The 21,107-nt window shown below is 37.8% G+C and overlaps 8 protein-coding genes across 8 annotated transcripts; 2 read left to right on the forward strand and 6 right to left on the reverse strand.

The window, feature by feature from the left end:
- Positions 1 to 342: 342 nt before the first annotated feature.
- hrf1 (COPII-coated vesicle component Hrf1) lies at positions 343 to 1,257 on the reverse strand (the record flags this gene model as incomplete). Its single annotated transcript, XM_056179780.1, has 1 exon — positions 343 to 1,257. One exon carries the CDS (start codon positions 1,255 to 1,257, stop codon positions 343 to 345), a length of 915 nt encoding a protein of 304 aa, XP_056035828.1.
- A 240-nt stretch (positions 1,258 to 1,497) lies between these two features.
- On the forward strand, positions 1,498 to 1,911 carry tif11 (translation initiation factor eIF1A; the record flags this gene model as incomplete). The annotated part of the gene is made up of 1 exon (XM_056179781.1): positions 1,498 to 1,911. One exon carries the CDS (start codon positions 1,498 to 1,500, stop codon positions 1,909 to 1,911), a length of 414 nt encoding a protein of 137 aa, XP_056036700.1.
- Positions 1,912 to 2,709: 798 nt separating this feature from the next.
- Positions 2,710 to 3,972, reverse strand: mrs2 (mitochondrial inner membrane magnesium ion transmembrane transporter Mrs2; the record flags this gene model as incomplete). Its single annotated transcript, XM_056179782.1, has 1 exon — positions 2,710 to 3,972. The coding sequence occupies one exon, from the start codon at positions 3,970 to 3,972 to the stop codon at positions 2,710 to 2,712; it is 1,263 nt and encodes a 420-aa protein (XP_056035830.1).
- A 1,189-nt stretch (positions 3,973 to 5,161) lies between these two features.
- On the forward strand, positions 5,162 to 5,728 carry mic19 (MICOS complex subunit Mic19/25; the record flags this gene model as incomplete). The annotated part of the gene is made up of 1 exon (XM_056179783.1): positions 5,162 to 5,728. The coding sequence occupies one exon, from the start codon at positions 5,162 to 5,164 to the stop codon at positions 5,726 to 5,728; it is 567 nt and encodes a 188-aa protein (XP_056036032.1).
- Positions 5,729 to 6,245: 517 nt separating this feature from the next.
- tan1 (tRNA acetyltransferase Tan1) lies at positions 6,246 to 7,360 on the reverse strand (the record flags this gene model as incomplete). Its single annotated transcript, XM_056179784.1, has 6 exons — positions 6,246 to 6,452; positions 6,507 to 6,647; positions 6,693 to 6,898; positions 6,948 to 7,107; positions 7,157 to 7,267; positions 7,307 to 7,360. The coding sequence occupies 6 exons, from the start codon at positions 7,358 to 7,360 to the stop codon at positions 6,246 to 6,248; spliced, it is 879 nt and encodes a 292-aa protein (XP_056035210.1).
- A 426-nt stretch (positions 7,361 to 7,786) lies between these two features.
- Positions 7,787 to 11,328, reverse strand: spt7 (SAGA complex bromodomain subunit Spt7; the record flags this gene model as incomplete). The annotated part of the gene is made up of 12 exons (XM_056179785.1): positions 7,787 to 8,126; positions 8,177 to 8,535; positions 8,585 to 8,697; positions 8,737 to 8,899; positions 8,938 to 9,680; positions 9,717 to 9,855; positions 9,896 to 10,026; positions 10,076 to 10,214; positions 10,252 to 10,353; positions 10,406 to 10,447; positions 10,500 to 10,696; positions 10,746 to 11,328. The coding sequence occupies 12 exons, from the start codon at positions 11,326 to 11,328 to the stop codon at positions 7,787 to 7,789; spliced, it is 3,051 nt and encodes a 1,016-aa protein (XP_056035117.1).
- A 551-nt stretch (positions 11,329 to 11,879) lies between these two features.
- cct7 (chaperonin-containing T-complex eta subunit Cct7) lies at positions 11,880 to 13,718 on the reverse strand (the record flags this gene model as incomplete). Its single annotated transcript, XM_056179786.1, has 3 exons — positions 11,880 to 13,104; positions 13,217 to 13,640; positions 13,685 to 13,718. 3 exons carry the CDS (start codon positions 13,716 to 13,718, stop codon positions 11,880 to 11,882), a joined length of 1,683 nt encoding a protein of 560 aa, XP_056035205.1.
- A 394-nt stretch (positions 13,719 to 14,112) lies between these two features.
- Positions 14,113 to 20,700, reverse strand: cdc20 (DNA polymerase epsilon catalytic subunit Pol2; the record flags this gene model as incomplete). Its single annotated transcript, XM_056179787.1, has 1 exon — positions 14,113 to 20,700. One exon carries the CDS (start codon positions 20,698 to 20,700, stop codon positions 14,113 to 14,115), a length of 6,588 nt encoding a protein of 2,195 aa, XP_056035204.1.
- Positions 20,701 to 21,107: the final 407 nt, after the last annotated feature.

The raw sequence follows: 21,107 nt of genomic DNA on the forward strand, positions 1-21,107 counted from the left end.
TTTCGTCTAACCTTTTTATCCTACTTCTCAGGAGTGGATAGTTGCATGAGTCGGTATCATCATGTTGTGTTTTGTGCATTTTTGGGTAAAATAAAAATTAAAAGGGAAATTGAGAACCACTCGCGCAGGATTGTCGAGAATCTTCAACTAATTAATCAACGAGCCGAATTATAAGACCCATTCATTCATGGCTAGAGAAAGAAGCATAAAATAATAATCATACGTCAAGGATCGATAGAAAGCCAAAACATAAATCGTCCAGTTCATTCACCAAGGAACTTTTCATTGATTTCGAGTAGTTAGTTAAGTAGAAAACCGGGGAATAAGAAGGAAATCGGAGCCTCATAATAAAATATACATAAAAAGAATTTGGGAAGCAGCAATGAAGAAAAGAAAGTATATGCGTCTACTCCGTTGATGAGAGGTTATGGTAGCATTAATGGCCATCGTAGACTCGGGCAGCACTGCATACTTCAAAGAGCGCAAAAGGAAAAAGGCAGTGGCCAAGTAGGTGTAAAGAAAAGTAAATCTAGTAAACCAGGGCATGCCAGCTAACCGACTGAGGGAGGTTAAAATGAGACCAATAAACTTGTAACCGCTAAAGGCTAAGAGATCCAGGACCTGGCTCTGGTTTGAGATGTTTAGCAAATAGCATCCGAGGCGAGTTGCCAAGAACTCAAAAAAGACTACACCACACGCTTTACTAGCACGTAATCCCAAAAGCTCAGGCTGGAACTTATCTTGTATGCCTGCAAGCGCACAGATTAAAAGAAGATGTGTAACGAATGCCATTAAGGGAATGTACATGTCTGGAGAATTTAAGTCTTCTCCTGGAGCGCAGTATCCTTCAGCGCTACCATTCATTTCTGATCGTTTCAGTTTACGAGTCCAGGACCTACGACGCCAAGGAAAAATAATCAGCAATAGTTTTGCTACAACATAAGAATTGGTTACCGAGAAGTAATGGTGGAGTTGTGTGGTAGAAAGCCATTTTCCAAAGTTCTGTTCCACATACTCATGACCAGCGTTGACAGCATTTCTGCCTAACTGAAAACCCATTTGGGCAGTAGCTGAATTGGGTAAATAAGATGCTGTCGAAGGCATGCCCATGCCAGCAGCCATATTGGGATTTTCATATGGAGAGGTCATGGAGACTCCGGCAGGAAATCCTGGTTGGGGCTCGTACCGACTACCTGTTCGCATATTGGGACTAGGTATGGCGTGTGTCGGTTGAGGATGATACAGTTTTGGAGGCATTTGTACAGAGTCTCTGCTCTCCTCTAAATACGTACACTTGGGTAGAGGATAGGACAGGACTGAACGAAGTTCAGATGGAAAAAAATAGATTAATATACAGAAAGGATGGAAAAAAAGAGTTTTATCTTTTGAAATAGATACACAATAAATAAATAAATAAATGAAACATGTATGTCAAGATTAAGATGATGAAGACACTTTTCGAAATTTTTTGGCATCTGAAACGAACCCAGAACCAGAATGCCTAAGAACAAAGGTAAAGGTGGTAAGAACCGCCGTCGCGGAAAAAATGAGAACGAGAATGAAAAGCGTGAATTGACCTATTCTGAAGAAGGTCAAATTTACGCTCAAGTTACCAGAATGCTTGGTAACGGTCGTATTGAGGCAGCCTGTTTTGATGGTGTCAAGCGTTTAGGTCACATCCGTGGTAAATTGAGGAAAAAGGTTTGGATTAACCAAGGTGACATTATTTTATTGTCTCTTCGTGAATTCCAAGACGAGAAGGGTGATGTGATCTTGAAGTACACCGCTGACGAAGCTCGTACTCTCAAGAACCAAGGTGAGTTGCCCGAGACTGCCAAGATTAACGAGACCGACTTTGGTGTTGAAGGAGAAGACGATCTTGACTTTGAATTTGATGTTGATGCTATTTAAATTCACTGAAAAAAGTAACTTTTTTATGGTGCACTTGGAAATATGGTGAATGGAAGACGGTGGGCTTCAAAATTTATAATAAAATGCTCGCTTGTCTATTTTCAACTTAATTTCTAATGGTGTATATGGTTTCTTGGTTTTCCTTTTTATTTTTTACTAGAAGAAAAAAATAAAAAATTCCTTCCTATGGCCGAAAATATGTCTCCCTTCTTTTTCCGTTTTGGTCTCCGGTATATAATGGTATTTAACAAGATTATACTCGGATTTCCGTCCTAGATTGTTATTAACTTTTGTCTTGTTAATTTCTATCTTGGTTGTTTCGTTCTGGCTCATGAAAATAAAATGAATTACTAAACAAACATGAATTGGGTAGATGAGTATGGTATCCTGTACATTATATAGTAAAACTTATCGTTTTTTATTTTGTTTCCTATTTTCTATCATGTTGCTTTCAGCAAAATGGAAGGAGACCAAGCAAAAAATTTCAAACACTGTATAATGGCAGTAGAGTAGTGATTCAAATTTCCAGTGTTGTCAAGATACAAAATTTATAGCTTGGTTTCATTTTCATAAAAAATAAAAAAATAAAAAGAATATGTTTATTAGCACGTTTCTTTTACTTCTATGTAACCACATGCTTGTAGAAATATACCGAAAATTCAATGAAACCGGGGTAAAATAACATTTTTCATAAAGGATATTATAAGAAGATAAACATAACAAAAAAAATGAATGCATCAAATAAACAAGAATGTGAGTTGCCTGTAGATCTCATAAAGGATTCGTTTATTCGTAGGATTACAGATAGGGTGGCCGTAACTTTCCAGGCTCAACGGTAAAAGAAGACAGTGGTCGATTAACAAACGCCATTTGAATTCGCTTCAGACTTCGAATCTTTAGAATCCCAACAGCACTGAAGATCGCCGCCATTGAAAAAATCAGTCCAACAGTCGAATAAAAGGCAGTTGAAGATTCTTCAAACCCGTTTGGCAAGTTCATACCATAAATGCCAGCAATTATGGCACCGAATCCCAATCCCAGCGTGACCGCAGAAAGTTTTAACCCAAGCAACATAAGGGAGTTTCTGTTCGCATCTAACATAATATTACATATTTCCTCTGTACTTCGGATATTGCCCACTAAATTATCTGTCTGCTGCACAATTTCGTCTACTTGCTTGTAGTAGGTTTCAAGCAATAACTCTATTTCATCATGTTTATCATGATCTCTAGGCTTGCCGGTTCGAAGGCGCTCCGTCAAGTACATGCCTGCTAAATCCTGATCCTGTTCTAGTAATTCATCTAAAACATCGCGAATTAAAGTAGTCTTTTTTAGAAATCCAGAGAGACGTCTCGAAAACATCAGAAGGGTTCGAAGCCGATCTTGATTAATATCGAGCTCAAAGTCAGCCAAAAGATCAGAAACAAGGTTTTGCAACACTTGTAATTCAGATTCCAAATTGTTTACAACGCTTATTAATATCGTTTCTAAAGCCATCATTTCATAGGGAAGAAACCCAAAATCACTGGCGCTTTGTTTCAATCGTCCCTGTAATTCATATATAAATTGCGATTGGGAATAGGAGTGCTGTGACCCAAAAACGTCAAATAACAGTACAGAATCTGCCTTGATTAGGGCTCGAATGTGCAAAAGGTTAACTAGAATTGATCCCTCCCGTACAAGGATTACCGGAACGATAGAATTGATACTAGTATTTAGCTTCCGTAAGTCACGAGGCAGTAAACCATTCTGCTTGCACAAATCCATTTTCTTAAAATCGCCACATATTACTCTCACGTTTCCTTGAGAATCAAATTCCGTGCAGTTCATCAGTAATTGGTTCTTAGAAGCATTTCGAGGAAACCATTCTGCACGGTTTTCAACGAGATCATGGTGGCTGCAACTTTTCTTTTGAAGGCTTTCAAGTACATTGTCATGTTGTCTTGATGGAAGTAGCCGTGAATGGAATCGGGCAATGGGTAAACGAAAGGGAGAAGCAAATACTCGAGACTTTAAAAGAGAGAACCCAAAAGACCTTGAAATTTTTGTTGGAAGTAGCATGGGAGCAACTTTTATGCGACGAAACTGAAAGAGTAAAATCCGCAGACTTGCGAATTTGATATCGGCCCAATAATTCAAAAAATCCTTATTTGATGGCGGAATCTGAGAATATTTCTATTCGAATCCGGAGTCCTTGAATGGCGTCTTGGTTATGAGTTGAAACCAAATTTTTCAGGATTATCGAGTTGCAAACCTTCAAGGCTTGTAACGTCCGTCTGCGACTGTGGTGGCTTTCCTTTTTCTTCTTAATTTTTAATGAAAAATAATTACTAACAATCTAACCCTCTAATCTAGCATAATAGCAACGATTTTAAAAGTATTGTAACTAGTAGTGTTAGGAATGGTGGGAAATAAATTGCAGCAGTCAAGAGCACATCTGTCTGGAATAATAAATACAAAAAGTTTTTGCTTTTTTCTTTAATTATGAATTAAGTAATAAAAAGAACCAAAAGATATGTGTGAACGCAAATGTTTGCTTGATGGCAACTACTAATACTAAACTGAATAGTATACAAACTCAGCAGCAAGGAGAAGATTTCGGGAATGTCAATGGATTTCCACATCATTTTTATTCGGAGATATTGTTTTCCAAAGTGCTTTCCTTGTGATGCCCTCATGCTGGACTCCAGGAATTATACTTACATGAAATGAAAGTATGTCGATTCCAACGTTGACCCGTTGTTTCTTTCAGCCAACCAAATCTTTCCTTAAAAACTAATTCAAACAAAACATATGGCAATTGATTTTTCTTATGCTTCCATCTTTTGAATTCGATATTCTAGTTCGATATGTCCAAATTTACTACATTTGCGTTATAAATGTTAGCTATTCTAAGCGAGTCGTTTAACAATGCTTAAACCTCTTCTAATACAGCTTTTTTTCTGGATGTATTACTAGAACGGTTTGGCGGTTTTATGCACAGTTCTCTTTGGATAATGTGTTTTTTTATATTAGTGAAGATAATGAAAAGTCTCTTTTAGGCTCCTGCGAGAATCTCTTGTCGGCCTGGTTTCTACAGGAACAGCAGAAGCCATCCTGGCCTTAGCAAACCAATAGTCAAGAGAACCTTTATTTTAGTAATGAAATACTTTAGAAAACGAAATATACGTCTTTGCTTCATCAATTCTTTCATACACAATGCTCGTATTATTTACAATAGTAAGTAACAGCGTTACCTATTGTGTTTCGTATGCGAAGAGACAGATGGGAACCTACCATTTCCCCCTCTCCTGCTCAATTACACAGTCAACAGAAAAGTGAAAGATTTACCATGGGTAATAAACCATCTCGGCAAGAATTTGTTTTGCATGCGCCTACAGAGTTTTCGGAAGGCTTAGTGCGCCATCTCAAGGAATCTCCGGAAACGGACACAAGTAGATGGATGGACATGGAAGGTTATATCCAAAAGCGCGTGCAATCCGAATTAAAAAAACTTCAGGACCGTCAAAAGAAAGTCATTGATGTCCTTATAGATGAAGAATGGAAGCAAAATACAGAACTTGAAAAACAAAACGAAGGATCCTTAAACTCGAATCTACTGAAAAACGAATTCACTGCTTTTCGTGAAAGATTGGAGAAAGAATCTAGTGCTCATCAATCCATAAAAAATGAAACCTTGAAGGAGATTGAAAACACTCGGTCCGATTTATTTGCATGCATGTCAGAAAACGCCGATAAATCCCTTCTTTGTCGCCCGTTTGCAGAAAAATTTGTTGCTCTTACAAGCGCTTTTAAAGAATCTCCCTCTGATTCTTAAGGCTGTTGGAACTATTTCTCTTTTACCTTTGTTTCTCATTTAATTTTCAATCAGAACTTTCACTCATTGATTTACATTTTCATGTAACTCTATCCCTTGTATATGTGATGTCTATCCGCTTGCAAAACTTCACCTTAAAACCTTTTCCTTTTTTTTGAAATAATCTTTCTTATGTATCCTGCGTTCTTTTCGGATTATTCTTTATCAACAAGTTTTGGTGCGAGACATACATTTCCATCGTCTTTCCGCATACAAGCAGATGCTAATTTCTCCTATACTCCACTGGTATTATGACATACACCGCAAAATTAATGAAATTCATATTGTTAATTTGCAATTGCTTCTTTTTATCTCAAGTAGAAGTTCTGAAAGCTGAAAATGTCCAAAAAGGCTTGTACTCCATGTAATTTCCTCTCATAAATTCTGATCTAATTTAATGATTAACTAAATGAAACCTCATTCCAAATAAACCATTTTTTTTTAGGTTATCCAGCAGACGTCTGTTGAGTCCTAATCTCTAAGCGTCAGCAGGTGACCCTTTCTGTTCTGGGACATCTGATGTTGTGCTTATTTCAGCAGCTTGACTGCTTTCACCGTTGGTGATTTCCTTCTCTAAAGGTTTCGTCTTCTCGTCAGATTTTGAACTTTCCGGTTGGTACAGCTCATTCAAATTATATCTTCGCAACTGCTCATAATCTTTCACAACACTCATTCCAATAATGTTCTAACCAGGGTTAATGAAAATTTGAAGTGGCTTCGAAGATGATTGAATACGTACCTTAAACACCTGAACCACGATGAGAAGATCATAATTTTTCAGGTCGACTTTATGATCATGTCCAACACATTTCGCAATGGACCTGTAAATATCGTCCTTCTTTATTACTGAGTGATTTCGAATAGTAGCTTGGACGGCAAACTATGGCAACAGAGTTAAAAATTAATACTACAATGAGCCACTTACCTTCAAACTCTGTTGTCCTTCATGAAAATGAGGTTTTAATACCTCTGAGGCCAAGTTTTCCAAGTCTTCAATGGAGGCTCCTGTTGTCCTAACTATGGGTGTCAACCTTTGGGTAAAACGAGTCATCTTTTTCGTCCTCCCTTCTTTGCAAGTGTATTCCACCAATTTTACAGGGTCTACAGGAGATCTCGTTTTTATAAAAACCACTATAATGAATGGTTACAAATTGATCATCATATAGTTATAATGCCATACCACATTGTATATCAATCAAGATGGGAGTTAGCAACTCCTTTTTGCTTTTTTTCTTTTCTTTCATTTCTTCTAATTCGCGTGAAATGGCATCTTCCAAATCACCTTCTTCATCATCCGTCTCCTCAGATCCTATTGTTTCAGGCCAGAGCGTAGCAACATGCTGTCAACTGTGTTAGTATCATAACAAATAGAAAAGCAAATCGACATACTTGAGAGAAGACATTAATAATCTCGTTGGATGCTTGTCTCTCTTTACCACGAGGTACTGTAATCAAAATTCCACTTTCATTTTTCTCAATGCCTGTACGTTTAAACTTGAGCTTATAAAGGTTATTAATAAGTTATAAATATAAAAATACCTTTTTTCCTGGAGCACCACCTTGATTTGCGTCTGAACGATCGCGTTTTGCCATTATAATGTTTCTTACTTTAGTTGCACCCAAAGTACGCAGAATGTGTGACACCCAACAGATGTCCGTCTTGTAGAAGACCTCACAAGAAAATAGATGAAGAGAGGTTAAAAAAAATAAATTAAATTGTAGAAAAAGCGTCTCAACTAATAAAAACTTTAAGCTGATTTTACCATAGTTTAAAAGCGCAAAAAGCCTTTACTAAAATGAAGCATATTCTTACTTGACATTCACCGATTAAATGTATTTCGAAAATAATTACAATACCTTCAAATGAAAATTTGTAATTGGAAAGATAATAGCTTCCATATTTCTAATATATTTCTACCTTCATTACAGTATTTGGACATTAGGTCCTTGATAGGGATTGAGGGAGATCATATACATTGAAAACTAAACATCTGAAACTTTAAATGAAAATAAATAACTTCATGTTTTCTCTTCTTGCATAGCAGAAGGCATCTCGTTGAATTGAGAAGATCCTTCAGCATTCTTTGTGCATTTCTTTTTCCGCAAAGACTGATTCAGAAACACGGAGGATGCAATACGCTTTCTCCCCGCTGTAATCTTTCCATTGGGAGGTAATCGGGGCCGTGGAGGCTTGTTTCGTGGCCGAATATCTTCATCTTCTATTAATTCATCTACACCAAACTCATCCATCCTTGCAGTTAGGAAATCTTGGATAAGATTAACTTCGTCCTTCAAACTCTCTCTAGTAATTGGTGGGTACCTGGGGGGAAGAGGGTATTCTTTTGTATTTTCAGTAGTTCTACCGTTTAAGCGTTAACAAATATAATTCTGTCAAAAAAATTCACGTACAATTCTGGCTGCTGACTCATATTTAATCTCAGCCTACTTTGCAATAAATGTAAAGGTACAGACAATGAGTCCAATCCGAGTTCTTTCTCCAAACCTAGTTCTCGTAATCCAAAGAAGTCATCGCCCGTATCATATGAAAATCCACCTGTAATAAATGAATCGCTATTCTGTCCAAAAATTGCATCTTCGTCATTCGTAGTTGAAAGTGCTGGCCGTAGAAGCTCCACGAAATGTCTATGTAGCCTCTGATGAACTTCGTCTAGTTTAATCCCATAGCGTTTAATGTCATCAAAAACGTAAGAAACCAACGTCTCAGGACCGGAGACGCCTAGTTCTTGAAGGGTTTGACTGATTATTTCCTTAAGATTGTTAATACAGAGTTTGCATATCAACAATATGGCAACTTACTTCTTTGGAATCCTTTTGCTTGTTCGAAATATAATTATCAATTAAGGTACCGGCATTTTTCATATAATCCGCTGCTACATCTGTCAACGCGTTCAAAGCCTCAGAATGGAATGCTAATCGGTTAGTAGCCAATACCGAAATATTTTACTTACAATCGAACCCAGCGTGGAAAAGAATTACTGAACAAAGTTTCTTTATAATTCCATGTGCGACTGGTTGAAAATCGGAAACTCCTTCATAGTCTTGTGGAATATCTAATAAAATCGACTCTTCATTGGTGAAAGGAATATTACTTCGATAATAATCAGAGTAAAACTATAATGTTAATAACTTTCTAGAAAAAAAATTCATACCGGCTGTGGGAGTTGCATCTGCTTGACTGTCTGTATTTTATTACAAAGCTTTCTTATCTGCTGCATTTTCGATATGTTTCTGTACATAGAAGAAGAAAGCCCTGGGGAATGTGAATTCATTTCCAAAAGTAGGTAATTATTGCAGACTTCATCTTCGACTGGTCTAAAATTATTCCCGGCAAAATCATGGACGGGTATTCCTGAAGTTACATCGTATTCAAACAGATAGTTGTAACTAGAATTTGTATTGGAGATATCCAATATATCACTTAAACTTTCAGAGGATGCAGAAAATTTTTCATAAGCTTTTTCTCTATTCATAAATGATGCCATGGCTTCGGGAGTCCTACAATACGAAGAGGAACTTTCTAAAGCATCCAAATTCCTTAACATATTCCTGTTGCGCAAAATAGATTCCACACGAGCAGATTTTGAATCCTTCTTCCAAAATTCATGTGCAACGTCAGAATCAAATTTATCCTCAACAACTGTTTGTGCTTGAGTGGTATTTTCTTCTCCAGCGGAGAGCTTCTCCTCAGGGATTTCAGCAATATCAGAGGAAGGCTGCGGCTGTAAGCCTTCTTCCTTATTTTGTTGGTCATCTTCTTTTCGCCCTTGTTTTTCGCCCTCGTCAGGGCTGTTTGGGACGTCTGTGTGTACTTCTACAGATCGCTTGCTTTGTCCACCCCTTGATGATGTTTTTTTTGATGTAGTATGTTTAGATGTTTTTTCACTTGACTCTTCTAAACGGTCAGCGTAAGAAGTTTAATAGAACATACCTTCATCACTCTCAAGATCTGCTTCCATCAAAGTTTCATCGTAGTCTTTTCTAGATTGAATAGAGATATCCGGAATGATATTAGCAAGCTCTTGCGACTTCTTCTTCATCATTAAAGCATGGATACGTAGTGGATGTTCCTACTCATATTAGAACCATATCATGTAAAAATGACCATACCGGATGAGAGTTGTATGCTAAGCAATTAGACCAAATAAGCATTAAGTCATAAACAATATCTTTTTTACTGTTATACTGCAGCGCCTTTAATTTCCGAAGCATCGTTCCCAAATCCATAGGCTCTTTAATAACTGAAGATCCACGTTAATACTAAATATAACAACAAAAAATATGAAATACCATTGTAATAGTCAGGTGCATCACGCTTGCTGACTTTGGTCAGAAAAGGCATGGAATGCTTAGTGTAGGAACGAAGGTCCATAATGACTTTTTCAGCTGCCTCATATAACTCTTCTTGACCTATTCTTTGCTCATTTGCCTAGAGCGTTAATACAAAGTCATTGTCGTATTCGTACCCATTTTGATCTGCTTTTTCGAACATCTGCCAATAGGTGCTTTATTTCAGAATCAGAAGCACCGACAACATTCCGGTTGCTTTCAATAAAGTTCAAAAGATTCTATTTTTTGAAAAGTTAGCGGTCCTTTTCCAATATAAACAATGAAACGAACCTTGAAATTTGCAGTTAAAGGTCCAAACTTGGAATGCAATTGCTAAATTCTAATTAGAAAACTGGAAAAACCTAGCGATAAGTTCATTGCATACAGAAAAATTTTCAGTCCACGAAGCACTGGAAGAACTTTGAGGAAATGAAGTTTTCGTAGGTGAAGAGGGTCCACCATTGTTTATTTTCTCAACTTCTTCTTGATCTAGACAATCATCTTCCAGGGTATAATACACGTAATTATAGGCGATATTACTAAGGGCCTTGCTAGCTTCAATAGTGCTTGATCCTGAAACGTCTATTTTTCGGTGGTTAGCAAAACGAAAGGCAATTAGGTAGTTAATTACCCATATCATCGATATCAATGGACTCTAAGTCTACAAACGAAAGAGATGAAGCACCATTAAGTTCCTGTTTTTCGTCATTTTTTGGGTGATCATCATCGCTGTCTGGTTCGTCATAATCGTTCTCATGAATCTCTCGAGTAGAGCTCTTTTTCTTCAGTTCTTCTTCTTTTTCAATTCTATTTTCTTCAGTGAAGTGCTCGGTACTCTCACTTGCATGAGGCAGACTCCGTTCGTCTTCCTTAGTTACTTGAGTAGGAAGACTTTCAGCGTTTTCTGTAGCGTAGAATTCACCATGAATTTGAGCATCGTATAGCATACATCGACATCGAAAAAGGGTTGTCATATCTAAATCCTCATCTTCTTCACCGCTTCCTGAAATGTCTTTTGCGTCGCATAGTAAATCCCAGCTTTTCACGTTTATAAATCGATTCCATAACCGTACATCATTAATGATATTTACATATTTACGTTTTTGTTCTGGAGTTAAATAAAGACTCCAATATTCGTTCTTCAGAAGCGCAATTGCTAACCTATGAAGATTTGGTTCGTCCAACGTCTTCGCGTCTTCAAAATTCCTGTCCATCCAATGCTAGTCTTAAGTTTTTTAACAAGACATTCAACACTATTACTTATGCGTTAATGAGCTCGAAAATACCCTAAATCTCAAATCCCTAAACGTTATGGAGGTCGCGTTCTAATTACTTGGAATAGAGCACGGATGCTAAGGTAAGTACGAAGCCAGCTAAGGAGTGTTCATCAATAAATGTATATAGAATGGAAAAAAAGAAGAAACCCTTAAATAATAAAAATTGAAGTATATTTTAAAGACGGATTTCATGAGTCTTTGTTGCGATGAATCGCTATAGAAATTACATCGCAGCGATCAATTTCCATTACTATGATGCACGATATAAAGAAGTTAGTACTATAAAAAAGCGGATCCTAGTTCTCTAAATTACTTAAGAAAACCAATGAGAAATATGCGAGAAATACTTTTCATATGCAAAAAAAACATCAATTACTCCTTACTAATCTTTAAACTGAATTTAATACATTAAAAAGAGGTGTATAAAAAGTAACCAATTTTTAGTTTTTTCCCGGCCTTCTCTTTTTAACAATCATCAACATAGCACATCAACGAGGCATACCACGACCTCTACCGCGCATAATTCTTTGTGCAGCACCGGGAGGCATACCACCACGTTGAGGAGGACCCTGAGGTTGTTTGGAAGGTTCATTCATTATAGTTTCATCGACAGAAAGAACCAAAGTAGCTGCTTCAGCTGCTGACATGATAGCATTAGATTTGACAGAACTTGGTTCCCACACAAACTTTTCAAAATTGTTAGCAACACCTTCACTTGCCATATCAACACCAGCCCATCTATCGCCTTTAGCATGCATCATTCGAAGTTTGTTCATAATATCGGTTGAATCAAAGCCAGCATTGTCACACAATTGACGAGGAACAACTTCCAAAGAACGAGCAAAAGCGCCAATGAAATTCTGCTGTTTGCCAGAAATGGTTAGAGAATAATCCCGAAGATATTTGGAGAGTTCCATTTCACAGGCACCACCACCTGCAACAACAAGGTTATTCTTCAAAGCATGCTTGACAATCATAATAGCATCATGTAAAGAGCGTTCAACTTCTGCAATGAATTGGTCAGCACCACCACGAAGGATAAGAGTGCAAGATTTCGACTTGGGGCAGCCTTCAAATAAGTTGAAACGCTCACCACCAACCTGGCGTTCTTCAAAAGTGTTGCAAGTTCCGAGATGACGCTCTTCGATATTCGAGCATGTTGATTGAATGGAACCACCAACGGTTTGAACAACACGGTTCAAGTCATCGTTAGCCACTCTACCGGCACAAAATATATCGCGGTCGGCAAAGTACTGAGTAGCCAAATCTCCAATTGGAAGTCTAGACAAAATAACCTTAGCGCCCGTGGCCACAATGGCCTCTAATTTTGCAAAGATAATGCGCCATTCAGCATCCACAATATTCTGGTATTCTTGAACTTTGTCGACACGAACTTCAGCATTATCCTTTTCAGCCTTCAATTCTAGTTCGACATCCAAGCAAAGGATTTTGGGATCTTTAAAATACTTGGGTTGTTGCTCAAATCCTGCGTATGAAAAAGTCTTTTTAAAAGCAACACCGTTCACCAACTGAGAGTCTTCCATAGATCCACCTGGAACCTTTTTTATACCGATCAAATCTTCATTTAAGTCTTCTCTGTCTAAAGTAAGAACTGCATCTACTACCATTTTCGTAAAGAAAGATGTATTAGAACGAATTAACTTGGAACTCATGGCAGTAGCAGCGCATTTCATCAATAAATCGCGTAATTTTCTATATGGTAATGGTTAGTATTAAAATAAAAAGGATAACAGAACAAGGGTAAAATTCAAAGGTTTCGTAAAAAATTCCATCGTTCACTATGCAATGTTCATCATGTACATACGCTTCATCGGATAAATCTAATTGAATAGCCAATTCTTTGATTTTATTGACTGCCAACTGAGCAGCTTTACGATAGCCGCGAATAATTGAGTGCGAGCTTACACCGTCTTCGACGAAATTACGGGCTTCCCGTAATAATTCACCAGCAAAGACAACTACAGATGTAGTACCGTCACCAACCTCAGCATCCTGAGCGCGAGCAACGTCCACAAGAGTCTTTGCTGCAGGATGAACAATATCAAGGAGCTTCATGATAGTAGCGCCATCATTCGAAATGACTACCTCACCTCTATCACTCACCATCAGTTTGTCAGCTCCTAAAGGTCCAAGTGTCGTCCGAATGGTATCTTGGACAGCGACACAAGCATTGATGTTCGAGAGCAGTTGACCACGACCCTGCGAATCATTAGTGCCTTCTTTCAGAACTATATCACATTCATTAGAAGCTATTCTTTAACCATATACATACCAATAATCGGAATTTGAGGGGCCCCTGCAGACATTCTGTAAATTACTCAAATTCTAGTCGTTTGGTGCTTGGAAGAAAGGACGTGCACGCATTAGTACTCTTTCAACCATAGTGGGAATTGTGAAAATCGCGTTACAACACGGTAAAGACATTGAAGAAAATATGAAAATTTGTCAGAATATTTGAAAATCCATTTTTATTAAAAGTATATTTGTGTAAAAAAATGTATTTTTGGATACAGAGTGGTACAATCCTCATGCTTAATAAACCTTTAATATTTTATCCTCACTAAGCATTATGCACATAAACATTCTAATGAAGTATACATCCTAATTTTAACAAGATTTAATAAAGCGACCTGCGCTTATTAATATTATTGATGCCGAATCCTCAAAACCAAATTAAAAGTGTAACTGGTATAGCTGACATTATAACATGCCAGCTACCGATTCTGCAGTCGCTTTTAGAATCGAAAATTCATAAAAATCGGCCACTGCTTGATAAACCCTCAGCGTTTCACGGAATTTTTTGGGTGATATTCCTAACACCCATTCTCCACCGCATGTACAACGCGCCTTGAGGCCCCATTCCTTTACACGTTTACATTTTGAACAGGTCAAATCTTGTACTTGGTACAAGACGAGCTGATGTTGAATATTGTCAATTAGGGTTTCTTCAAATACCCATCGATCAAAAGGTGAATTACATCCTTGACATGTCCACCCTGTTGGAAAACTCAAATTTCCAGACTCATTACGCTCCGGCCATAATTGCTCATGAAGACAAAGATCGAAATCATGACCCATACCACACTGTCGACAGGAAATCTGTTCTAACCTGAGCTTTTGACTCGGATACTCAAAGAGTGCAATGGTAGAAAATTCACGTACTTGCAGTACAGATAACAGAACTTTCTTTAATAATTGATTTTCTAGGCTTAAGTTTTCAGCCAAGCCATAGACAGCACACAGCATTTTAATAAATTCTAACGGGACATTTGAAAACTTTTTGAAGGAACCTGGAAGTTTCGGAAACTGAGAGCTTTCCATAATTTCGTCATGTAGCCCCAACTCTTGGAATCTTCTTTGTAATGCGATAATTTGCCTTTTTAATGGAGGCATCATCTTTTCACTAAGAATACCTGCACCCAAACTTTGTAGTTCGGCTTCAGCTTCAGAAACATTTTCGCGGACTCGCATATTAGCGCTCTTTCCGTTTTGCTTCAAATACTTTTGTTTATATACTTCCTCAATAAACTCAACTACCCAATTTTGAAACTCGGGTTGGACAATAGGAGGTAGATGACTCTTGATATGCCATGATACAACAGTTTCTGGGTCCTGTAAGGGACTAATCGCCAAGGTTTCTGGTAAAATCATCTTTCCACCATAATTTACTGGATCCATCCATAACAAATAATCCCAATATTCTTGGATATTTAAATCCAGAAAGTGAAACAAGGGAAGAGTTTTAAGCGACTTTAGAATATATTTCGTGTAAGATATAGCATTTTGAACAGTGGTCTTGGACGTTCCTATGATGATTCGATTAGTTGTGGCGTATACGATTTGTGCTCCAAGTCTTTTTATTTCGGCAAGCAGTTGTAAAAATGTCTTTTTCATGACAACTTGTATATGGCTAACCAACAGTGGGCTATATAAATATGACTTTGAAGAGTTTATCCATCTTGCCAAATGTTGAATCATTAAGTCAGCTAGTGTGTTTCCACTTGCGGCTTCCTGCCACCAACCTTTTATGAGTTCTTTTAGTACAGGAAGGGAATGAGCTAAGCCCACTGAATCATACATTCCCAATCGAGCTTCCAAATCATCTGTTACGTTCGCGGTAAAGCCATCATTCAAGGCAGCCAAATCGTTCGCACCTTCTATCTCATTAATCAAGGCCGAGTTGAGGACACTGCAAACAGCTAAATTTGAGAAAGATACATCTACACAGGCATTGGGATAGGCATCCGATCGATTAACCTCAAGCGAATCATTTGGACTGGCGACATGTAATACATCATCCTTCTCTAAACCACCCAAATCTGGCATCGGACCCTTATTCCACCATAATATTATATTTTGTTCCTTGAGTTTCCTTGCATATAGTAAATCAATGACATACTGAAGCTCGTCACTTTCGAAATTACAAAGTGGAATATCTCCGTATCTAGAAAGTTGTATACGATGATTTATCCAAGCACCCACAGCTAGGAAATGTTGAATCATTTTCTTGGAAACGTATTGCTTCCAGGAAAGAGACTGGATCATTGTTTCACGGCGAGTGAGTATTGTGTAAGGCAATTCTTCTAACTGCTTAAGATTTGCTTCAAGCTTTTCGGGAGAGGTGGTTTCAATGACTAGCAAACTGTTTTTGGTTTTCGCGGAAAGGTACTGCAGTAATCTTTCGTCAATTAACTTATATGCTTTCTTTTCGTTTTTGCTATATGAAACCGAAAAAGTGATATCTTCAGGATACTCTATAGCCGAGACTTTTAGTACATCAGTATATTTATGCCGCAATTCATGATAAAGATCTTCTATTTGAGGAAAGGAGGTATCCTCACCCGAAAGACTGTCATAAACGACAACTTCAGCTTTGGCTAAATGAGGGAGAAATAGACATAATACAAATCGTTGGTTCCATGAACAATGAAACGCGTATATGTAATTCATTTCAACACCCTCAAGGTATTTGACATCACTTTCGTAAGGGTGCACAAACATTTCAGGTTCGAACCCTGTTTCGAATGCTTTTCCTAAGGCTCCGGAAAGTGCATTGTTGAATCTTCTGTGGCATCCAATGTGCAAAATCCCACGCTCAATAGGCTTTATCTTCGTCTCGTATATACCTTCTACTGATGGATGAGCAAATATCATCGATATAGCATTCTTCTCATTCAAGTAAGTCTTCTCAGGTATTTCCAAACTGAATAGCTTATCAGAAACATTGCCATGCGGAAGGATGGCATTGCTTTTTTCAATCTTACAGTCTTCAATCTCAACATTCGGCAAATTATTGTCTTTGAAGCAAATAAATAATTTTCTCTGAAGGTTAAAACGAACTGAAGTCAGCCTATTATTTATAATCACCCACGCATGCAAAACACCAGGACTGTCAGTGTTCCTTATTTGTACAATATGCCATAAGTTCTGATACATGCTTTCAGCCGATGATTTAAATACGTTCGTAAATTGTCTAGATTGAAATCCAACAAGATGGCGTCTTCGAGTACGTACTTGTTTTTGGTAATTCCATTTTTTCTTTAGGTACTTTAACCATGTACTGTACCCTTCAGCAATTGATACGGGTTTTTCGCTAAAGGAGACTTGGGTATCATTACCAGATGGTTGAGCGGATTTTCTTTTAGATACTCGAGCGATAGTTGGAGTTCGATTTGTACCTTGCGATCCAAAATCTTCAATATCGTTAAGCTGAGTTGTAGGAGGTACAGGAGCAGCGCTAAATATTGAATCAATTTTCTTCTGCTTATAACCCGAATTCAATGAAGCAAGCCGTTTATGCAACCAGTCAGGCAATGGGATTCGAGGTACGGGATTAGCGATCCTTTGTAAAGCTGCAGGAATACTAATTAACTTTTGGACTACTGAACCTAGGCGTTCAATATAATAGTTCCAATCTAAGACATCTCGAATATCAATATTGTATAGATTATTGTTCTTCAACCATAGCTGCAAAAAATGCCTTTTGACGGATTCTTCAGCTGAAAAAATAGCTATAGGAATGGCCCGCTCTGCAACAGGGCTTCCTTTGGGACTTGAAGAGATAATAAACTTACAAGCAAGACCCTTGTCTTTTACCATCTGATCACCCAAAAAATCAGCCAAACGTTTAGCGGTAGTAATGGATGTCGATTTTTGTGATCCATATTCTGCAAGTGACTTCGACATACTTCGATTTTCAGAAATCAGTTCAAAAAGTTCGTCATCAGTTACGTCTTTTCCTTTTGTGAAAAGAACTTCGAGCCATGTATCCGCAACCGATGCAACTTCTTTGTAACACTCCTCAAGAGTTTCTCCCTTCAAGAAAATCTTGAAGATTTGCGATTGAAAGTCCTTGACAAGCTTTAATTCACCTCTTCGCTTAACTTCAAAACCTTTTAGTTCGGCCAAACTGCCATCAAAATTGAAAACAGCGTAACGCTTCTTTAAAGTTTTACCTTCTTCTTTAGAAGCTGGTAAAATCATTGCCCGATAAGGCCCGTCGACTTCAAAAAAAATACTATTTTCACTCGTGGTTTCGTATTCTAAAGTGTCCGGATTTTTAAGCAATGAGTATTGATGATTGGTAAATTTCTCATGAACTAAGTGATTCAACATAACACACGGATAAGAGATAAACACTTTTCCGCCGGACTTCCTCTTAAACTCAAAATTCTCCGGAAACGATTCTGGTAAAATGCACCAAATTCCATCGGTATCTAATTCGAGGGGACGTCCTGCTCGTTCAACAATTTGGCGTGCCATTTGAATAATAGTAGCGCCTGTCAAACAAGTAATACCCGCCATCTCAATTGAGTACCAACGAGATCCCTTTCTCATTACATAACCGTAGAAAGAATTTAAGATGACTTTGTGGGCAAGTTGAAGCGAGTCATACAAAATTACCATTTTCTTGGCTTCCTCCAATTCAGCAAGACTACCAGAACTTGATCTGGACGAAAGGATTTTGTTCCACTTTTTCTGTAAGCCTTTGAAATCATATCGACGATCTCTGAACGCTTTTACAGTATCGATATAAAACGAATTTTCCTTTTGGCAAATGATTGTTTCGCGTTCAATGACTTTATTATCATAAAGTCGATGGTAAACTTTTCGACTATAGTCAGCTAGACGCTTCTGTATTTTTTCGGCTCGTTCTGTGGGTGAAAGTTCGTCAAATGATCTGGAAGGACCAAAAGATGTCAAACTTGGGAATCTTTCGGTCTGCATGGCCGAAAGAATCATCTGATATTCATCTTTTTTAGGAGGGTGAAACTCACCTCTCCATGCCCACACCATTCGTCGATCACAAGTTTTATCCGGTACATTGAAATCACATGTAGCACAAAAGGATTCATCCTTTACAGAATCAGGTTGTAAACGATTCGTAATCATGATATTAGGGTACATCGAAGCAACATCCAGATGATAAATTTTAGGCTTTTCTGATCGCTTAGGTTTATCTCGTAAGTCGGATAACTTCGACATAATTTGAGATTTTACCTCCTCGTAGTCTTCTATATCGTCCATATCAATCTTGTTTTCTGTTACAATTGAGAACTGTAATGCTTTATCTAGCTGAGAAACCAGATCTTGATAGACAGCAGGATCCATATCAAACGGAGTAGGAATATCACTACGAAAGACACCACATTCTAAACTTTCAACATGACCACCAACATATGTTTCACTAGTAAGCATATGTCCGTCAAAAAATTTTTGAGGTGCCTCCACGTGTTTGTTGGGTAAAATAATATTGTTTGTAGATGCCTCTACGGTGAGCAATGTCTCACAAAGGGTACCAGTTCCCTTTCGCAAAACCTCGTCAGGGTTTAGAGGAATAATATTACAGAGGGAAAAAATGAAAGGATGAACATACTTCATATAGAGATAATAAGTAGCGACAGCATCTGAAACTGAGTATTGTGCCAACGTCTGAGCTTTCTCACTAGCATAAATAGTCATCAATTCAGGATCTAATTCCATAGGATTATAACCTAACTTGGCTACAGTAACTGCCTTTAAGCCTTGACTTCCCTGTGGTAAATAACTATCCCTTTTTACCCAACGAAAAGCGTCCATGTGGGTACAATAGGATGATTTATATTCGTCCTCTGCGTCTCTGCTAAAACCGATTTCTTCTGCTAAATTCAAGCCATGAAAGGTAGTTCGAGCATCAACGAAAGGCCAATCGAAAAAATCACCGTTATAGGTGACTATAATGGTGGGCCTGGCGGATCTTATATGTTTAAAAAATCGATGTAACAAGCTTAATTCGTCTTGCTCGTTGAATATGATAAAAGGTCCTTCAAAGTCGGGCTTAGGAGTATAGTGGAAATCTTCTATATCTTCGCCAACAATTTCGCGATTCGTAATTAAGAAACCCTGACCGTCTACCATATAAGAAATCATCATAATTTTGTCGAATGAACTATCTGGGAATTTCAAAGGCAATTTAGTAGTTTCAATGTCAAACGCCATAATGGTTGGTTCTGCACGCTCAATACGAGTGGGAAGAGGGGCAACTTGTGGCTCTCCTTCATGAAAAGACACAGTATACCACATACCCACACGAATCTCAAGATCAATCAGAGTTCTAGCATGATATGGCACATCAAATTCGCGGAGATCCATAATATGGTCCATAGGATCATCATAGGCATTGTCTAGAACCAAATCTTTGGAATCATTAAGAGGTGCATAGGTATTAAAAGCTTCTTCCTTGGCATTATTTGACTTTACCGCAGACATAAGGGTGCGCCGAACTGACTGAAGATCTGTTAAATTGTCAAACGTTAATTTCATGTACAGTTTTTTGTAACCAACTATGTGGTTTTTCAAATTCAAATCATCCTTGTATTCTCGTGAGATAGATTTTACAAGCCCAGCAAAATTTTTTTTCATGTACTCTTCTACATTTGTTACTTTCCCTTCTCGAGCTGCAATGTAGAAGTATGGAGCATGAGGAATGGTAATACGGAATGTTTCACCGTCGTCCTCAATGAAGTAAAAGTCGACAGCGCTCAGTGTCGAGTTGAGCTTTTGGCTTTCAATAACGGTTGGATGAACGTTCACTAACCAAGCTTCACGAGGTGGTCCACCTTCATAGGAGTTGAATCCCATGATTCGATCAATTTCATTTTTGCGATTGACATAGAACATGGGATCGCTTAGTCCATTTTCATCCGCCGATCTTTTTGCCTGACCCTCAAAGGCATTTGGGTTTTTATAAATATTTCGAAAAGACCTGGGAGGGAGATTGGAACGCTTACCAGAGAATTTGGGAGGCATTAGAAATAAATAATTATTAATAAAAACAAAAGAAGAAAATGAAAATGAATGAAACGCAGCTTAAAAAAAAAAGAATGTTGGGAATATATCAAAAATGATAAGAAAGATGGAACGACCGTGAAAGAGAGTACTGTGAATTTGATAAGTATGGATAGGAATCGCCTTAGTTTATACAAAAATGCATTTGAGGTTTGCCAAGATGCCAAGTTTTGGGATGGTTGTTATGGTAATGAAGAAAAAGGTAGCATAGTGAGTGTGAAGACTAAGAAATGAAGAGCGCGTTCGCGTCGCGCTCCCTCAGAAAATAAACAGACTGAATATTCGTTTTTTTTTTTTGGTTTCGTTTCAATCTCATTTTTGTATTCCTAAAAAAAAATTCAATTGTGAGTCTCTATCATTTGGATGTT

The sequence above is a fragment of the Schizosaccharomyces osmophilus genome, chromosome 1 (genome assembly GCF_027921745.1).
Source record: "Schizosaccharomyces osmophilus chromosome 1, complete sequence".
NCBI classification, from domain to species: domain Eukaryota; kingdom Fungi; phylum Ascomycota; class Schizosaccharomycetes; order Schizosaccharomycetales; family Schizosaccharomycetaceae; genus Schizosaccharomyces; species Schizosaccharomyces osmophilus.